Genomic DNA, 19,957 nt, shown 5'->3' on the forward strand with positions numbered 1-19,957 from the left:
CTCAAAATAATGAAATTTTGCATTTATATGATTGGTGCAACGATGATAGACGCAACAATACAGATCGCAATGTTCTGTACGCGTAATGCGACTCTTATTAATAATGTCAAAGCGAACTCGCGTGGAAATCTTAGAAGTCGCAAAGGCGATCGTGACGGAAAGTGATGCAAAAGGAACGATTCATCAAGATCTGCGATTCATAAAAGACTTCTAATCCCGAATCGTGGCGGCGCTTCGCAATGACGAGGAGGGTAGGGGTTGCGGCAACTTCGAGTGGCCATTGTAATGTTAAGCGTCCATCCCTCGTTCCCACCGACGCTCTTCTTACGACCAAGTCTGTTATCTCGTCGGTGCTTTCACGGCGGAAACCTCACCCGCTACTCATTTTCCGCAAACGAGAGACTAAAACAATGACGAAGAAACGTGAAAGATCGCGCTATTGTTATTGTACTTATTAGTGAATGAATAATTCGCGCAAACCCATTATCGTCTATTAAGGTCGAATTATTGCTATAGTGCCCCGTGCGGCCGCAACTTAGTTGCATCCTCTTGCAACAATAGCCATAATTAGTAATAATCCTATTGAAGAATAATCAGCTATGAAACGGCAAAAATCGAAATTCCATCATTACGATTTTAATGGTGCAGTGCAAAATCGTCGATCATAAAATCCGATAAAATCTAGAAAAATAAGACATCGAGTTGTGTGACATTTTATCAATTTTAAATAGATGAGGAATAAAAATGTGCATTTCATAAATTTCTAAAACTAGATATAACATGAATAAAAAAGTGAGACGAATCCTATTCTAAAAAAGGCGTGTTAACATCGTGAAGTTCTTTTTTGAGGCCTCTTTTCCGCGACGCTGATTGGTTCTCTCACTTGGCTCGAACTTCGTGTGACTTGAACTTCATGTTGCGAATGTCAAAATGTCATAGTGGCTGTCAGTGCGGTTATATTGATAATTTTATTTATTATATTATTTTTATTTTTTTTAATTTTTTATTTTACTTATAGCGCGCGTAGCGCGCGCCTGTGTGCTAGTCCTATTCTAAAAGAGGCGTGTTAACTTCGTAAAGTTCTTTTTTATCGAATAGTTGAGGCCTCTTTTCCGCGACGCTGATTGGTTATCTCGATTCGCGTTGTGCGTTATGTTCAGTTTAGATTACCATCGCGCGGCTGTCTTCGCGTTTTAACGAATTTTAAATCATCGGGAACTCTAGGCAATATGCCAAATAACAATATAAATAGCACAGAACTCCTCGGAAAAGAAAAAAATTTTAATGGCTAGAACTTTTTCATTTATTGTTTTAACGAATTTTAAATCATCGAGAACTCTAGGCAATATGCCAAATAATATAAATGGCACAGAACTCCTCGGAAAAGAAAACAATTTTAATGGCTAGAACTTTTTCATTTATTGTTTTAACGAATTTTAAATCATCGAGAACTCTAGGCAATATGCCAAATAACAATATAAATGGCACAGAACTCCTCGGAAAAGAAAAAACTTTTAATGGCTAGAACTTTTTCATTTCTAAATCTAAAGGATTTTCAATAGTCTAGACAATAGACTAGTGCCGAGAAGACCTCTTCGCAATATGCCAATCGAAATTATTGTTGGCTCTTTTCCGCGACGCTGATAGTTATCTCGATTGGCGTTGTGCGTTATGTTCAGTTTAGATTATCATCGCGCGGCTGTCTTCGTGTGGAGGTTAACAATTTGGTAGAGTGTGATAATTGTGCATATAATAAATAATAGATGTAAGATATTATTATTCGAAAACATTATTAATAGTGAAAAATAAAATAGCGCGCGCCTGTGTTCTACTAGTATAATAATAAAACACATGTATGAGAACAGTGATCTGCTTTAAAAACTCTTACATATATTCATCTCATTTGACGCTATTGTTGTCGATATTTTATTTTTACTAGAACAGTTTTAGGGTGGACGGTCTAGCTAGTCCATTGATGGCCATCAATGGAACCACTTACCCGACCACGAGGAACGCATTGCGATTACTACAGCCAGACGAAGGGCTGGAGGTCAACGAGAGCAGACAAACCACACGCGACGGACTGTTCATGCGAAAGCCAGCGGGCTTTTTAATCGACATCACCCCGAATGTCCGTCCGTTCGGGCCAGATTAATTTCATCATGAATGTTAGCCCAACACTCGAGATCCAACCGCGAGCAAACACCCTTCATGCACTCTATTAACAGTTTAAAGCGTATTACAGTCGCGTCGTCGGTCGCGCTTCGCACGCACGATCAACACCGACGAGCCATAATTCGCTTGAGGGATGATGGCTTTACCCCGTCAAAGAAAATTTATGCGCAGACATCTGTGTTCCCAGGTCTCATACTTTTGTTCACTCGAAGCCTAATTGACATCAGTGTGTCATAACTCTAATGACTTTTCTTTTTGATAAAATAAATAAACGAAAGTGTTTCCTGATATTATCGTCTTAAATAATTAAATAGAAAAATATTGTATAAAGATCCAAAAAATCTTAAAAAATATTCTGTTTGTTTTATTTGGCTATTAAGAGAAAGAAATCTAATTTTGAACATGTCGGATGCAATATGGTGAAATATGATGAAACTGACGAAATAAAGAATCGATACCTGAAAAATGTCAGTTTCTCCGTACGACTGACGCGCAGAGATGCGACACAGGAATAGCTACGCTTGATCGGCGCGTTTCGAAAAAACTGCCACGTTACTAACTTGCGGGGGTAGTGTTTTATTAGACGTGTCTCGAGGGGTGAGAGTTTCGCTAGTGGAACAAGCCGGAATCGAGGCAGACGCAGAACAGGCAGAGCGCCGAGGCAAAGTAACGGAGACAGATAGAGGCATCGAAAGACAAGGAGAAAAATGCGAAGCAAAATCCCATCGTCCCTCTTCCTCTCCTTTTTCGGTGGAAGTAAAACTGTTGTATCTACTAATAAAGGCGGAGTCTTACTTTTAAAAGCGCGGCGGTTCGCTCTCTTTCTCTCCGTTTCCGTCTCTTTCTGCTTTTCTTCTTCTTCGTCCTGCGTTAAAATAGGAGGGATTAGTTCCTATGGTAGCGCGGGGGCTTAAGCATTGATGAGGTTTTTAAATGGGTTCTCCTTTGACGACGGTAAGAGAACGCGAAAGGCGAACAGGGGTGGCCACGACAACGAGACCGGTGGGAAGGGGAAAGAGGGGGCGGGCGATATTTACCGGGAGATTAAAAAATCGAGGGAAAAATTAAGTGTTACGGGGGCACGCCCCTGTCCTGGACTTAATTCTACGTAATCCTCTGCTAAGATCGCCGAACCTACCCCTCCGCTTCACCTTCAGCCTCGTCACCCTTCCGCGCCGTTCCGCTTCAGGGAAGGTCGATCGAGATTCTCATCTCCCTCCGCGAAAGGATATGTTCTCTATCGCTCGCTAATCGCGCAGGATTAAGTTTGCTCAAGAAAACGAACGGATTTTCCGAGGAGCTTGCGAGGATTATCCGAATGTCGAGCGAAGTGGCTGAGACCCCAAGAGAAAAATCTGGAGAGACTCTCGCTTTATATCCCGTTCACGCAATCCTGGTCGATAAGTAAGAACCGAATGTCCTGTCCCGTGGAATTGAAGGAAACGAGAGAGTCTCGCAATTCAACTACTGGTTACTTCAGAAAAGAACTTTTTCCACAGTCCGGTTGCGCCCGAATGAAGCTTAATTACATGAGGCCAAGTCGATATGTTGGCGGTACAAATATTTAGAGGGCGAGCGCACGGTGGTCGTGAAGCGATGTTATTAGTAAATTAACTGACATCAAAGAAAATGCGAGCGTTGGTCACTTACTCTGCTAATGGAAAGCCTGCATCCTCCCACGTGCGAGAGATATAGATACATATATATATCTCGATATGTATATATATATTTTTTTTTTGTTTAGATATTTACAGATATTAACAACTGCATGTACGCAAGTAAATTCCTGCACTGTGTAGGTAACAGAAAATATATTAAATGTTGATAAACTTAAAATATTATTTAATAAAAATTCATGATTACCTTAAAACGTATTAATTTATCATTTATATATCCAGGGTGTCTGACATAAGGCGAAAAACCTCTCGCCCATAGGTAGATCTCGTCAAACTGAATTAAAAAGTCCTGTACCATTTTGCAACCACGTAAAATTTCGAGTAATTAAGTAAAGAAAGTTCGCTAATTCAGCGGACGCGATTGACAGCGAGGAAAGTAAGCGTGAATGAAACGGCTAGTCGCGCGCGCGCGACGCGATATCAGCGAGTATCGGATTACAGCGGCAGGCGAGACGACGCGTGGCACGCGAGACAACACTTTCTCGGCAACACGAGCACATGAATGAGACGCTGAGAAATCATTGTCCACGCGTCGTCTCGCCTGCCGCTGTAATCCGATACTCGCGTTCTTCTTTGTAAGAAATACGCTCGCGTCGCGGCTAGCTTTTTCTTACGTCATTCATGCTTACTTCCCTCGCTGCCAATCGCGTCAGCTGAATTAGCGAACTTTCTTTAGGTACTTAATTACTCGAAATTTTACGTGGTTGTTTGCAAAATGGTGCAGAACTTTTTAATTCAGTTTGACGAGATCTACTTGTGGGCGAGAGGTTTTTCCCCTTATGTCAGATACCCTGTACACACACATTGTATATAATCTATCCAATTATTAGTTCTTCTGAATCCATTTAATTATAAAATTATCAATCGCGTTTCAACACAATGTTATTACTTACTTCTTTAATATCATGTTAATCTTCAGCGATGCTCCACAGCAATCGTTTCTCAAAATTGAGCCGTGGCTGTCGTCGTTGACGAATGAACGTTTTAATGATCGCCACTAAAACAAAATCCCAAGGATTGTCGACGTTTAAGGGGATGACGCGCGCTTCTCCCGAAGTCAAAAGATCTCTGCGTGCACCGTCTTCCTACCCATCCTACCTCTAAGGACTGGCTCTTCTCTGCCGGGCGTCCGCTACGGAGGGTCTTAAGGGTGATTTTTTCTCGTTCCTCGGCCGCGCCGGACTAAATTTCGCGCGTTAAGCCCTCGGTGTAATCCCGCCCTTAATATTCAAAAACGTGATCGTCCTGCCAAGCGTGCCGAGAAACTGGTCCGTAGCTAGGATCTCCAACGAAGATGCCAGCTCAACGGTGGGAGAGCTTTTCATATGCTAATTGGCATTCGTCATTTTCTTATGGCGCCGACTTAAGTATGCTTAAGCCTGCTAACTCCTTCCTCGGCGTTTGAGCTGGCTAGGCCTTGTCTAGCGTCCTCGTAATTGGAATCCTCTCAAATCGAACCGCACTCATATGTCAGCGAGTACGAAATTCATCATTCCCAAAATCGCTCGAGGGCTCCAGTTTGGTAAAAATCACCTGATTGAGTTGTAAGATGGGATTTCACGTATTTACGAATCATTCGATAGTTGTGTGCGCATATATCTATAACATAATATAATTAAAGTGTTAGATTACACTTACGTATATGTACACGATGTATAGACACTCCGGATTTTTTACCTTATTAATTATTAAATTAGCTAATTATTCAACACTCGTTATGAAATAAATTTTTAATTTAATTAGTATCCGATTAAGAACAAAGTTATGTTACAAGTAAAACCATAAAGTACATAAGGATATAAAAATATATGTACAAATTTATACATGAATTTTACAAACTTTACAAAATCTTAATTAAAATGTTTTACTGTCTATTAATTAAATTGTTTTAATAATAATGGGACATACATTTTCATTGAATTTGCAAACTCGATCTGTTTGAAAAAAATCGGCTTTAATAAGCTAATCTTGAAATGGATTAAAATGATTGTTTAAAGCACATGTCAGGGTAAACTTTGTCATAATTGACAGATGTTTTTAATCCGAATATTAATAAAAATATTAAGAGATAAAGTGTAGAAGATCTCTGTGATTACCCTTTCTGCATTCGTACCAATAGCGCCATCAAATCGACGCACACCTCAGCGTATAGGTGTCGGTAACATTATCCCCATCGTGGTACATGTTACAATCTCGCTTTATCGGAAGATATCTCGACGGCATATCTGTAAGAAGATAACGTGCGTATTCGTCGTCGAGTAGTGCCGCGCCTGTGCAACCACGTTGAACGCTATACGCTTCGCCTCGACAACGATAGAAGTAAAAAAGCGGAAAACGATCTTTTCAAAGGGTGAAATTTTACGCGAAATGTTGCCACCATGTGAACGTGCCTCTGCAGTGGGATATTAACAGGACGAGATAGCGAACGGCGCTTTTTATCACCAGCATCCACAAGGGTGGAGCAAATCTGAGTAAACGTGTAGTGAGTAGGCGCTTGTATAGTGGTTTCACAGCTTTTATATTAATTTTGAAAATATTTATTACGAATGTATTACTTAATTGTCTGCTCGTTAAAAAGTTTTTTTGTTAAAAAGAAAAACAGCTGCGTTTGACGTACAACTACTTGTCGCGACTTCCGCGATTCCAGTTACGCAGTGACTCACGATGACACATAAGCCGACTAATATCGGACATTGTATCGCTCTCATAATTTTTCTTCGCTCGATATTATATATAATAAATTGAACTTTAGTAAAGAGAAGAAAAGACAACATTTAGATATAACAAAATATATGTGCGACATATGTACGACAATTACTCCTGAAAACCCGCGTTTTTTACCACGTGCTCAAGTGAGATAAGACTTTAAACATATTTTTATTTTCGCAATTAAGGGGCGCATCTTTCCGAGAAAATGACAGTGAGGAATTTTTCTGAAGTGCTGAGAAGTAGATCGCAAATGGATGCAGATTTGTCGGGACCAGCCAATCCAATACCTGATCAATCAATCGATTGCGGTTGCGGGCAGATGCAGTGTCCAAAGTTGGCGAAATATGCAACGCGCGAACTCTTCATGGGATTGATTTGTTGGATCGGTGTGGTGCAAGCTGCATCGCACTCGTATTTCTATGTAACAGGATCCACAATAGCTAGGAGATTTCAAATCGATCCTTATTTGATGAGTGCGTATAATAAATGATATAAATCAAAACTGTTTTATTGAAAGAATATATATAAAATATCGTGACACTCTTTCGATTTTAAGATTAATTAAAAATACAATCTACTTAAAAATACTTGACTTTTCTATTTCTTCTATTACCTCAATGTTATTTATTTCAACTGTGAAATTTGGTATTAGCAACTTTATTTCATTTTAATTACTTATATTTCTGAAAGTTTGAAATATTTCGAAATCTATTTAACCTGTTACGTGAAATTATTTGTACAAACTTTAAGTGCAAAAAAAATGATAAGATTTATCATTCTCTAATGAACGTATTTTTGCAGATTGGATTCTTGTTGTGGCAGAGTTAACACCTTTCATCTTTGGATTAGCGGTGGCGTATTGGGGCGACAGGATACACAGAGCTGCATGGATAGGAGCTTTAATACTTTTACAAAGTGTCTCATACTTCATTATGATAATACCTCATTTAACGCATCGCACTCGTGTAATTGAGGAGACGCCGAACGCTACTCACATGTCATTATATGCAGGTGAATGTGCAGGAGAATTAGCATTCGATTCGCAAGCGAGCAGAAAGCAATTTTGAAAATGCATCTTGAATTTGACAGATGACAGTCCAGAACTATGCACTCGCGGAATATCCAAAATCATAGTGGAAGAAGGCGAGCCTTGCTACTCTACTATGATCGTCCTGATTATAGTGCTGATCATTTCTGGAATAGGAAATATCGCATACTATGCTCTGGGAATTTCTTATTTGGATGACAATACCAAACAGAAACATGTAACCGCGTTTATGGGTATAATCATTGCCGCAAAAATCATCGGGATGCTCTTTGGATTCTTCTTGGGCTGGGGATGCCTTCGGTGAATACTTTAGCACATATATGACTTCAATGTCAAATAATTTTCATTATTACATTTTTAACATTTAACGTTAAATCTGTATTACAAAATGTATACTTAGAAATATTATAAATAATAACTTATCGGTTTGTCCAGGATAGACGCGGAAAATTTCAATTATATAGATTCATATCAAGATCAAATCGGAGCGTGGTGGCTTGGATTTCCAATTCTTTCTGTCTTATTGGTAGTACCTGGCTTGCTATTCTCGTGGTTTCCTAGGAGACTGCCCTCAGAGGTATAGCACAGCGATTTTTTTAACTAATTTGAGCTGCAGCTGAAATTTTAAAACCCAAAAATTACTACTAAATTAATTTATCGTATTATTAATATCATAGTTATATATTTATTATGTACACATGTCTCCCTCCAAAAAGCGTTTTGCAAAGTTTTTTTAATTAGATTTACTCACTTTTAGGTTGTTGAACAAGCTGCAGCCTCGCTTCTCGATGGCGTCACAGGCTTGTACAACCGAGCACCTCATCGAAAAACCAATTTGAAGGCTGGTAGCCCCGATTTCTGGCCATCACTCTGCAGGTTGATGACTAACAAGGTTCTGATGTGCAATATTTTGGCGACAGTACTCTGTGCTACGGCACTTGTGAACTTCATGATATACGAGAACACATTTTTGGAATCCAGATTTCATATGCCCAAGCCGACAGGAATGCTTCTTGGATTTAGCGATCCCCTACCGTCCAGACTGGTCACTAGTAAGATTAATTGATGCTTTTATATGCATATAAATAAAAGAAATAAATCATTTAAATAAGACTTTATATTTAAAATAATATGGTATTATAAAATTACTTTTTTAAATATAAAGTCTGCTTATAAAATTTAAGAAATATGAAGAAAGAGAATAAATAGAAATTATTCTTATTCTATTCAACATTTGTGATTTAAACATAAATATCTAAAATATAATATCAACTACATACATATGGAAATGATTATTGAAAATTATTTTTATGGTGTACATTATAGAAATACGTAATACTTTGATTCCAGATATCACGAGACCCCTTCTAGTTGGTCTGATCATAATCATCAGTGGTTTAGTGTTGGCCAAGAGCAAACCACGACCAAGATTTATTATTGGATATAGCCTTATCGTTGTCTCTTTGATACTAGTGATTATCATCTCACTAATCTTCGTAAGTTGCGACAAACTGCCTATCGTCGGTATGGAGAAAGGCTCGTAAGTACATCGATCGTTTAGAAATCAGATAAATTTATTACTGAATATTAACAATAATACATAGTAAAAAATTGCGGAGACGGAATGCCGCATTTTGTCCTGTAATATTTTATTATATATAAATTTGATAATTAAAATTGCAAATTATGAAGAAATAAAAAAATCCGTACTTATCAAATCACGTTTTCGCAGCAATGGATTATTGAAATATTGCAACAAAGATTGTCGTTGCTCAAAGGACGCCGATTTCCGTCCAATTTGCGAAAGCTCGGGTACATTCACGTACTATAATCCTTGTTATGCCGGCTGCACCACAATTATTTACGTTGACAACGTGAAGATTTATAGCGGTTGCAGCTGCGTGGAAGAGATGAAAGGATGGAGTAATGACCAAGCAAAAGACGGCCCGTGTAATTCAATTAAATGTCAGACCGGCTGGATGATTTTTGAGGTGAATTCTGTTCAAACTCTATTCTATTGTTCTACTTATTAAATTATTTTGTTAATTTCCTTCAATTAACAAAGTATCCAAATTAATCTCAATTATGCAGTAATCTCTTCTTTTTCTCTTTCAGTTCGCGACTTCATTGGTTTATGCTCTATTCGCTTCCACTTTTATAGGAGATCTGTTGATCAATATAAGATCCGTCTACAAACAAGACAAAGCTATCAGCATAGGTTTCTGGATGATGTGGATCGCAATTTTTGTCTATGGTCCCGGCAGAATTTTTTATGAATTGATTTCACATAAGACGTGTCAATACTGGGGCAATCAAAAAGCAATATGCCATTTGCACAATGGCCAAAAATTCGGAGAGTACCTGTGCTATTTGACAATAACGTTCTTGTTGCTGTCTCTTCTGCTAAAGATTGTCGTTTGGTTCTTCTGCAAAAATTTACAGCTATACAAGGAAGTCGAAGATAAAGACCAAAAAGACGCAGTGAAAGATGTGGAGCAAACAACGGCGACAGCCGAGCTAGAAGAATTAATGCCAGTTGAGAATAGTAAATATTTCTCTTATTAAAAAAAGAACGAAATATAACAATTATCAAATCACAGCTAGACTTGAAATTTACATTTAATAAATGTTATGGTAATATTTACAGATAATACAGATAACACAACGACGCAAGTAGAGGTGGTCATCGAGCCGGAATCAAGAACACCGCCGGAAACTATGACAGTGGAGGAAAATCCGCGGAAGGAAGAAGAGAGCAATCAAAAGAGCGTACCTTTGAGACATGGCCCTCTAGGCCCAGGTGATCGTCGGGCAAGTCCGCATCCTCCAGCGAATCGCAATTCGCAATCGGTGATCCAAAATCCTGATTCTGAGGACGAGCTTGATAGTTCGAGCGACGAGAGCAGGAGACGGTCGAGTCCACAGGTCGCTTACACGCCGTTGGAACTGGACTCCGATGTCGAAAGTGATCTCAGTAATGCCGGGCCTAGATCGAGAAAACGCGTGCCGAGCAAGGATTATGATCAAACCTCCAACGATGACGATCACCTCTCGTCCAAGACCTCCTCCATAAAACGCCATTTCCCAAATCCCGATCATTACGAGGATGCACGGAAGGCCAGTAATTACAGGTTCCAGAATCCTGGCTTCCAGGATGGCTCCTCGAAGACAAGCAGCTTCGAATTCTCGAAGAGGGGTCAAGAGAGCGATGCACCTAAACAGGGCGACTTCAACGAAGTTGGCATACCAATAGTGGACCCGTTTCCGGACGAGAAGAGCGATACTAACACGGTGCACTTGAAGGACGTGAAGTCGCTAATCGATCGGTACGAGCAGAATGCCAGCCAGGAAACTTTGGACGAAGATCAGTTGTCGGTGAAGTCGGCAGAAGGTACGAGGAACCGATCGGAAAGCAAGATGGGTATACCACTGGTGGCTATGGTTCCTGGCAGGTCGTCGTTACGAGGACAGTCCGCTTCAGCAATTGACAGCTTACCCGACGTGCAAGACAAGAGTGCGAACTTGCGTTCGGAAAGAAGCGCGACTCACAGTCCGAAGAATGTCGTCAAAGAAAGCAAACCAACGCATCAAACTGACCTTTGATTTTACGGTAGCTGTTACGTAACAGACAATGCGCGTCGCATACGTGACCCGCGGTTTCATGAATATTTAGGAGGAATGAATATTCCATTGGTACAATTAAACGCGCTATCATATTTATATCTATCAGTGATAAGAAATTTTAACAATTTCAACTATAAAAGCGTAATATTATCTTTCTGTTACCTGTTCAAAGAATGTCTGACATAAGTTGATGAAATCTAAATTGTGCATGTTATACATACTCTTTCATGAATTATTAAGTATCGTAATTTTAAGGTAATTTTAAATAATGTCTGCAGAACTGATAACTTACGACTGATACAGTTTACTTTCATTTCTGAATTTTCCTAACTTTGTAAATTTCATTTTCTAAAATTCATTTAGAACTTTTCCAGATTTCTCGTATTCCCTGGTTATGCTTTTCTATATGCATATATAAATGTTCTTTGTAAAATGACGAAAAGTGTGTATATACTGAGATCCATCGCATACGATGTAATTATTTTTTTGATATTTATTATGCAATTAAAATGTATTCTATATTAATTTTGTGTATTATTTCGTCTACTTATCCGCTAAGAATGATTTTTATTAACAAATTCTTCTTAAATAATGCCTTGAGAAACAAAGATTTCAAATGAAGATAATTTGAATACAGCGAATAGATTTATATGTACCTATATTATGAGTAGATAAGTTACAATTCCTTACTCAGTTAGTAATTCGAAATATAACCACAATATGTACAATTACTTGACTTTATAAATGATTCATTTTAATATGAATCACTGTTTCATGATTGACAGCGATTGACACTGTATACGGAATATACGTACACTTTACATGTACTTTATTTTACATGATTGGTATTTAAGATTCGCCATATTTCATTTAAACGTAAGTTTAAACGATAAAGCGTATATTTATACCGTACAACGAATTATGGCTTTATTCGTTACAGCGTTTGCCGTAAATAAAATAAAACTAATTAATCGCAGGAAATGGAAGGTAAAAGATTCCTTCTCTTGCAAATACCATGAATGACCTACCAACAGTCGGGTTTATCTATGAGCTTTAAATATCTAAGGAGGTGCTTAAGGTACTTGTAAAGTCTTTATTTGTCGGTTCCCGCTCGCTTCGCATTCTTCGATCTTTTCTAAAGATCCTCAAAGTTTCCTCTCGCGTAACGCACGTTCCGAGAGGAAGGGATATTGATCGTCATCGATAATCACTTCTCAAAGAGTCTCGCCGGGCTCCTCAGCTATATCTTGCAATTCGATCTCCTCGTCGAAAATCTTGACGTCTTTGACGAAATACCAAACACCCACGTCAAATAACGTACCAATTGTTACGAAACCTGAAATAGATGAAGATCGTTGTGACTCATGAAAAAGAGATTTTTGAATAGAATTGTTCTCTCTGGGATGTACTCACTGGCCGCGGTGAAGTTCATCAAGTACCTCAGCGCCTCGCCGTTGTACAGCCAGCAATTTCCCGTGCCCGAGCACGTTTTGCCCCACACAAGACAGGTCTTGTCTGCAAAAGATAAAATATCGATCAAGAGCGAAAAGCAAGAATGTGTAGTTAACAATATGCGTGCGCAGTAAATGGCTCTGATAATAATTTCAGCAAGCAGAACAACAGATCACGTTACCGAAAAAGATAAAAATATTTGATGTTTTATTTTCATTTGTTACGTGATGACATAGTGAGTAATTGATTGAATCTTGTCGATTCCGTTGTTACTAACGCGCGTGAGTACAAATAAGTCTTATCACTGACCTAATATGAATCCAAACAGAATGGGGGACGGTATAAAAGCGAAGAGACTCATTATCGTTAATCCGAAGCCCATGGCAACCGTTTTGTCCTTCTCCTCGACGCATCTTACGGAAACTAAAAAGTTGGACGCTCTTCCGGTTGCGCCGCTAAATTTCAAAAAGCACACCACTGCCAGGAAGATGTAGAACTTCTGCATACAGTCAACAGGGCACGAACCCGGAATAGATGTACCCAGAATTTCCATGGTTGGTTCGGTCGTTTCCGATGGTAGATCGGTAGAAAAAGTTGGTAAAGTGATATTGGTAAATGGATGTGCCAAGAAGCGGGCCAACTTCGGCTTCACGCAACTGCAGTCCGTATAAATCTCGCTGCCATTATCAAAAAGCTAAGAAAGACACAAGTAAGTTTCATATTCTATGAAAATCTGTGATAATAATATTATACAAAAGTATTTCTCATCGAAAACCCTGCCTTTCGTGATGATTTAATGTGCTAATAATTTGAATCTGATTGCGTTAGTACATATCTAATCAATAAACGTGATATATGATAATATTTGTTTTTCTTCGAAGTCTTCTAAAATAAAGGAATGAATTATAAAAGTTATTTTAACTACTTTTATCAATTGTCTCTCTTTTGAAAAAAAATTGTCTAAAAAGATTACATAGCAAAAATTCCCTTTCGAAAATATCATAATGCAGCTGATTTTTCCACCAAGGCTAGATTTTCTCCAACGCGAGGTGATATCAAACCTGCATGCCGCGGCAACCAGCGTGACACGCGGATATGAATGTTTGCCCCTGCTCGGAGCACACGGGATTATACGTGACGTAGTCGCAATGGCACTGCTCGTTGCAGGGTAGCTGCGTCTTTAGAACGCCGTTCGGCTGTATCGCTATCTGGTTATCGTTTGCCGAACAACCGAGGAAAGCGTAAGAGATCATTCCCAGGACCGATATGATGCCGATCATGACGTTCCACGCTGCCAGATGCCTCGCTTTCGGTCTGTACTTCGAGATGACTAAGCCGGATAACAAAATTCCAAAGGCACTAAACACTAAGCCGACCGTGCCGGTGATCAACGACGAGACTGATGCCGACTGTTTGTACTGGGTCTCGATGTACTTCGGCATGAAGATCCAATACGGCATGTAGCCCATAAAGTAGAAGACGTTTGCTAGACTGTTGCACATCAAAGTCGTGTTCGTCAGCAAGCGTTTAAACGTACTCAACATGTCAGCGATCGATGCCGGTAGCTCCGATTCTTGCTCGCCCTTGATGCTGGCGGCTGATCTGTTACGTTCCAGGGCCAGGACTTTGCGAGCGGCCGCTCTCGGCAAGGTTTTCGGAAAGAGGGCGATCACGCTCGCGAATATGAAAAGAAGAATGGCCAGAATGATCCAGCCCAGCCACCAGGCACCCAACCACCTGAAAATCGAAATTATCAAGTTAATCAAATGCATAAGCAATGTAACTTCTTCCAATGCAATTTAGCGCGTAAACATATTTTGATAATAAATAATCGATTATTCAATTACATTTGTGATTAAATGGAATCCAATGATTCCATTTAATAATTCTCTTGTGTCGATGCTACATACCTCGGATCTTGCATCGTGATAGTGGGAGTAAGAGTCGGGCTGATGTAGAACTTCAAGGAGAACGAGGCCAGCCCGTAACCGATGGCGGGCCCCAGCATCCTCAGGAAGTACGAAAAACTGATCAATGCTGGCGTTTTCGACTTCTGTATATTATCATCCATATACGATACTCCGAGGGTGTAATAAAGCGAGCCACCCATTCCAGACACGAGCTGGGCTACGAAAAGAAGCACCTGCGGCGCGAAATTTCCATCCTCGGTCTCACAGTCCCTCCCACGATTTTCTTTACTCAAGCAGAGAAACTTTCGATGTCTTTCAGAAAGGATGCTCATGTTTTGCATAGTTTGGGATTTCGCCCCGTATTCTTTGGTCAGTGACAGCGCATCCTCGCCAGGTCCGTAGAGGAAGTGCGGTAACATCGTTAGACAGCAGAAAAGTACAACCTGTCAAAAGATAAAATATTATTTTAGTAATTAGTAATGTTCAAGAATAATTCACGATTAAATTGCGAAGTTTGAAGAAAGTCTCGCGGTCTACGTCTAAATAGTTAAATCGATCGCTAACTTTATTCTCCTTATTTTTATATATCATCAATTTTTAAAACATAATAATAAATACGTTTTATCATATTTCGCATAAATTGCAGGACGATCGCAATACGATCAGCCATCAATTCGACATGCAGAGACTCGAGCAGTCCGCAAGCTCCTTCAGAGAATGAAGCGCTTAGCTAAGCACACGACGACGAGAGCACGATGGTAAGAGGCATGAATGAGCGTAGCTACGATTCCAACGCTTCCTAATTTAATTAAGAACCGACCAATCGGTGAGGTATGACGTCTACCGGCTCGTCTCTCGGGGCGTGTGCCGACAGCTGATTTCGTTTCTTGCCTACGCAACAAGGGAAGTGTGGCGCGAATATTATGCCATACGCCGCATTAAATCGCAGATCTCGATATCCGGGGATATCGTACTCGCGCAGTAAAACTTACGGTGTAAATACCGAAGGCGATCCATCGAGGCCTGTGACCCCTTCCTGCGTAATACGACAGAACGATGGACACGAAAAGCTGCGAGATGTCGTTACCCACTGTGATGAGACCTGCGGGAGAAGAAGCGCGTACGTGTTCAGTGGGTATGACACGATTACGAGCAAACTTTTCAAGTATATCACGAGATGCGAATTGTGATCTAGTGATTCACATAATTGCGTCCACGTGTCACTATCACATGTGCTATTAGATTAATTCTGCATTCTCTGTACTACTTTTAATAAGAATTTCAATCTTCGATTTAACTCTATATTGTTTCAAATTGTTGATAGAAATTCCAAAAACATGAAAGAAGTAAGATATCAAGATATAATATTATCAAATAAGCCAACTATATTAATATATCGAGAGGAAATACGATTTTATAGAATTTCTATTTCACATTTTCATTTCTCATAGAAAATTCGATTTATAAATGTAATGGGTAAAATAAAATTTTGTAATTTTTCAAACATAGTCCAAAATTGTTACATATAATAATAATACATATCTAAGTATTTATGAAGAATAAAACTCCACGTACCCGTCGTTTTCGATGGTATCTTGAATCTCTTCTCAATAGTGGTGATGGTACCGTTAAAGTAGGCATAACTGGCGGAGAATATGCAACCAAGAACACCATACAGAAACACATACGCCTTCTTGTTGGCGAACTTCTGCAAGATCGGACCGCGGAAGCACCATATACCGCACGACGTATCGTCGGTGATCGGCAGCTCCTTGAAGACGTCCTCGAGGCCCCTGGTCGGCGTCGTGGGGGTTGACGGCGTTGCGGGCGGCGTCGTCGGCACCTGCAGGAGCTTCAGGTTCTCCGGCCCGTTCTTCTCGTGGTTTGAGTTGCTCGAATTGTTCTTCATCCTCGCTTCGACTCGTAGCCGTCGGCTACGATCGGCCGCAACTGGCAAGCGCCTAGCACCAGCGACTTCGATGCAGACTCGGTGACCTCAATCGCGGGTCGCGCGGTTCCGATGTGCCTCCGTCGTCCTCGCGGTCCTTGGCATCGCTTTTCGCTTCCGTTCCGTTCGGCTAACAGGTCCCGACTCACTTGCGGAATCTGCTCTTCGTCTTTTGCAGCTCCTCGTGTTCTTGTCACTCGATCGTTTACGGCGTCACGTGTTTTCCATGTTTCGACTCGATCGCACCTGGGCAACACCTACGCCTGGAGATCAGGGGGTTGAATGCGGCCACCGTGCGCGGAGCCCGACGATTTATGCTACGAGGACACTCAATGACGGCGATGGAAAGAATTGAGCCTTGAATTGGACCGAAGACAATATGTTTGTACAGCAATCTCCGATTGAACGCCAGACGGTATTATCAGACTGCGAGTGCTGTGAAGCGATAGCGGAATAATAATATTTAAACGACTTTACTGCAAAAATAGCTAATCTTTCAAGTACACGGAACGTAAAAACACTTCATTGAATGATAAGTGTTGCAAGAAAAATTGTATGCTACATAAAAGCATTAATTAATGCTAGAAACCTGTATATTCATGTCACATATATAAAAACAAATTATAATTATTAACTCGTGAGAAATAATAATGAACGTTATCGTGAGATATAACTAACGCGAAAAATTCACGGCGAGCGGCCCACCTAGTGCTGATACGGGTCAGACCTCCCTTTAATTCGAATGACGACGCGGAGAATCGATGTGAGGCGGCGGAGCTCTCTTTTAAAAAGGACCGATTACCGATCGTTCTGCGAGCGCAATTCGGCGCAATGTTCCGCACGAAAGATAGATTTGCGTCCGAAAACGAGCGTTATTCTTCCGCGACTGAGATGCCTAAGCGCAATAGAGAGCAGACCGTGTTCTATGCCCACCGTGAATCCCCACCTTCTGCCCCCGCAAGAGAGAGAGATCCACGATGATGGATCTCTTGCACATATCTCACACGGTGCTTTATCCACGGTCCACCGTGTCGTTATCAAGCGGGTAAATTCTGTCTCTCGATCAGCCCATTCCCCCACCCCCATCGCTCTTTCTCTCTCGTTCTCTTTCTCTCTTTTTCTCTTTCTGGCTGTCTCTCCTTTCCTTTTTCCCCTCGATGACGATCTCGATTCTTTCATGCCTCCTTCTACCTCTAGGAACTAGCCATCTTCTCTCTTTCTCTCTCGTCATCCCCGCGAACGTCTTTTGTGCGATCTGTCTCCGTCTGATAACATGCACCTGCACGAATGACGTCCAAATAGGGAAGTAGGGGTACTGTGCTTGACTCCTACACACAAAAAAAAGGAACAATTAACAACGGGATAAATGCTCGGCGCCCCGTGCTATTGCGAAATTGGGTCTCGGATATCAGATGGCGAAGTCGTAAAATCAAGTACATCTCATGTGATTTACTATTCTCATAATATCTGACAGCCCAATTTCACGTCTCTCTCCCAGTATCCCACGTATCTCGTGAATTATCATTGAATTAATAATCATATCCACCGCGTTTACGGTAAAGCGAAACGAATTTTCCTCAAAGGATCATTTTCAAGTTATTTCGTGGCATATTTTCTGGGTACAATCTATCTGAAAAATACTGATTGCCAAAAATAGTCTTGCAATTTGCTTCTTCAGGAATATCCATTCTCCAGTTCTATCGTTAATTACCAAACACTTTGTTATTTATTATTTTTACGCGTATATGGGCACATTATTATTTTCATCTTAGAACAGAAATGCTGACTAAATCATTTCTTGATGGTATATTGCGAAGATCGCGGAATTGGGAAACACATTGGCTCGGAACTGCCTTTCGAGAACCGTTCTCAATGGACCCCCAAAGAAACGGGGCATCCCTACTTGAGACTATTCGCGACGTACACGAGGCTACGGCGACGTACACGAGGTCTTGGCTTTCGGTACGGTGTTGTCTAAGCTCGTTTCTAGTCAACCTCCGCGCGCAGAGGCTCACATTGTGGACCCATTATGATTTAATAGAGTCGACGTGATGTACACACGCGCGCACACATGGACACTCGGTAAACTCTTCCGTCTATTCCCGCGCATTGCACACATCAAACAGCTATGTCGCTAATAGCTGATGGGTAATTGCTGAAGCTTAATTTTTATGCTCGCGAAACGGACTGGTTCCCCGCAAGCGCCACGTCAGGGTCGCGTTGTTGGATTTACGACCGTGCCAATCGCTACTATCAAATTAAATGATGGAAAAATGATGAATTATTGTAATTGAGGAATTTTGAATTTTAAGTATGAAAAAGCGTTTAATTTCATCGTTTAGTTTCTCCATTTGTTGTACCTAATGCTATTCGTTCGTCCTAAACATGGTACGATTGTGTCACGGTGAGTTCCAGGAGATATCAGCGCTTGGAGACATCTTATTGTTCAAAGTCTTATCAAAATCTTAAATAAATAATTAGCTATCATCTATCATCTTGTACACGAACGATTAAGAAGAGTGAGGTCCCAAAGTGATGATACAAATTTTCTTATCATGACTATATCTGTATACGTTCTGTATGACTAACTTCTGTATGTTTATAATAGCAAATGTAGTCAAAAAGTTACGTAAAGAAAAGTAATTAAAATATTTACAAACCTGAAAAACCTTTGAAAAAATTTTGAAAATTAATATGTATGTACATATAATTCTTTTATTATAATTCAATCTTTTTTAATTGTCGGTTAATTAATACTGGATTAAACATGATTGAATTGTATGGGACGATCTTCATCATGATTTACAAGAAATGTCTACCTGACGGCATCTGTTTGCTCACAAATCTGGCGAGACGAATGAAACTTTACACCTACGATAAGACTATCATAAATATATGCGAAATATACGGAGCGTGTATTTATGATGTTTAAAATTCTCGGAATCTTCGATCTTTTATTTGATGCACGCAAATAAAATTTCACAAAAACAACAGATAGCAATTTGCCACCGCATTAAAAATAACTGCTATGAAAGATTCATATTACTTTCTTCTCCTCATTGAATAGTTCGTAGTCGTGCACGCACAAGCTGGATTCGTTACAAACTATTACATCAATTACTCATATCTTCTTTATACGATTATGAAATAGAGTCTCCGTTACGATTGGATTAGCAAACATATCTCGCTCGTCATGAAAATTTCCGGTTTTTAAGAACGTTTCTGTCAATATAACGCAACCGACACCGTATTGTTTGAGCGAAAAGTAACACACAGAACCTAGGTTCTCGTGTTACTTTGTGTTTTATAGTTACCAAATTTATGACATCCCGTGCATTACGACATGCATGACCAGATTTAAAATCACGAACCAGTCTCTCATTTCGAAAAAAAGTCTGGAATACACTATGATTTA

The 19,957-nt window shown here is 40.1% G+C and overlaps 2 protein-coding genes across 4 annotated transcripts; one reads left to right on the forward strand and one right to left on the reverse strand.

Annotated features, from left to right (window-relative positions):
• The first annotated feature begins 6,126 nt into the window (after positions 1-6,126).
• LOC105286491 (solute carrier organic anion transporter family member 1A5) lies at positions 6,127-11,757 on the forward strand. The gene is made up of 10 exons (XM_011351479.3): positions 6,127-6,333; positions 6,746-7,033; positions 7,362-7,571; positions 7,650-7,908; positions 8,044-8,185; positions 8,366-8,660; positions 8,959-9,148; positions 9,341-9,599; positions 9,724-10,153; positions 10,256-11,757. The coding sequence occupies exons 2-10, from the start codon at positions 6,766-6,768 to the stop codon at positions 11,209-11,211; spliced, it is 3,009 nt and encodes a 1,002-aa protein (XP_011349781.2). The 5' UTR covers positions 6,127-6,333; positions 6,746-6,765; the 3' UTR covers positions 11,212-11,757.
• On the reverse strand, positions 11,711-17,453 carry LOC105286499 (solute carrier organic anion transporter family member 2A1). Of its 3 annotated transcripts, none has more exons than XM_011351511.3 (8): positions 17,248-17,453; positions 16,170-16,899; positions 15,587-15,696; positions 14,595-15,037; positions 13,746-14,421; positions 12,994-13,378; positions 12,646-12,747; positions 11,711-12,568 (listed from the first exon to the last, which is right to left on the reverse strand). In XM_011351511.3, the coding sequence occupies exons 2-8, from the start codon at positions 16,501-16,503 to the stop codon at positions 12,447-12,449; spliced, it is 2,172 nt and encodes a 723-aa protein (XP_011349813.1). In that variant the 5' UTR covers positions 16,504-16,899; positions 17,248-17,453; the 3' UTR covers positions 11,711-12,446. The 3 variants fall into 3 exon arrangements, with proteins under 3 accessions (XP_011349813.1, XP_011349793.1, XP_011349804.1); XM_011351491.3 differs by having other exon boundaries at positions 16,170-16,977; XM_011351502.3 differs by having other exon boundaries at positions 16,170-16,977; positions 17,221-17,453.
• Between the last annotated feature and the right edge of the window lie 2,504 nt (positions 17,454-19,957).

The sequence above is a fragment of the Ooceraea biroi genome, chromosome 14, assembly GCF_003672135.1.
Source record: "Ooceraea biroi isolate clonal line C1 chromosome 14, Obir_v5.4, whole genome shotgun sequence".
Classification (NCBI taxonomy): Eukaryota; Metazoa; Arthropoda; class Insecta; order Hymenoptera; family Formicidae; genus Ooceraea; species Ooceraea biroi.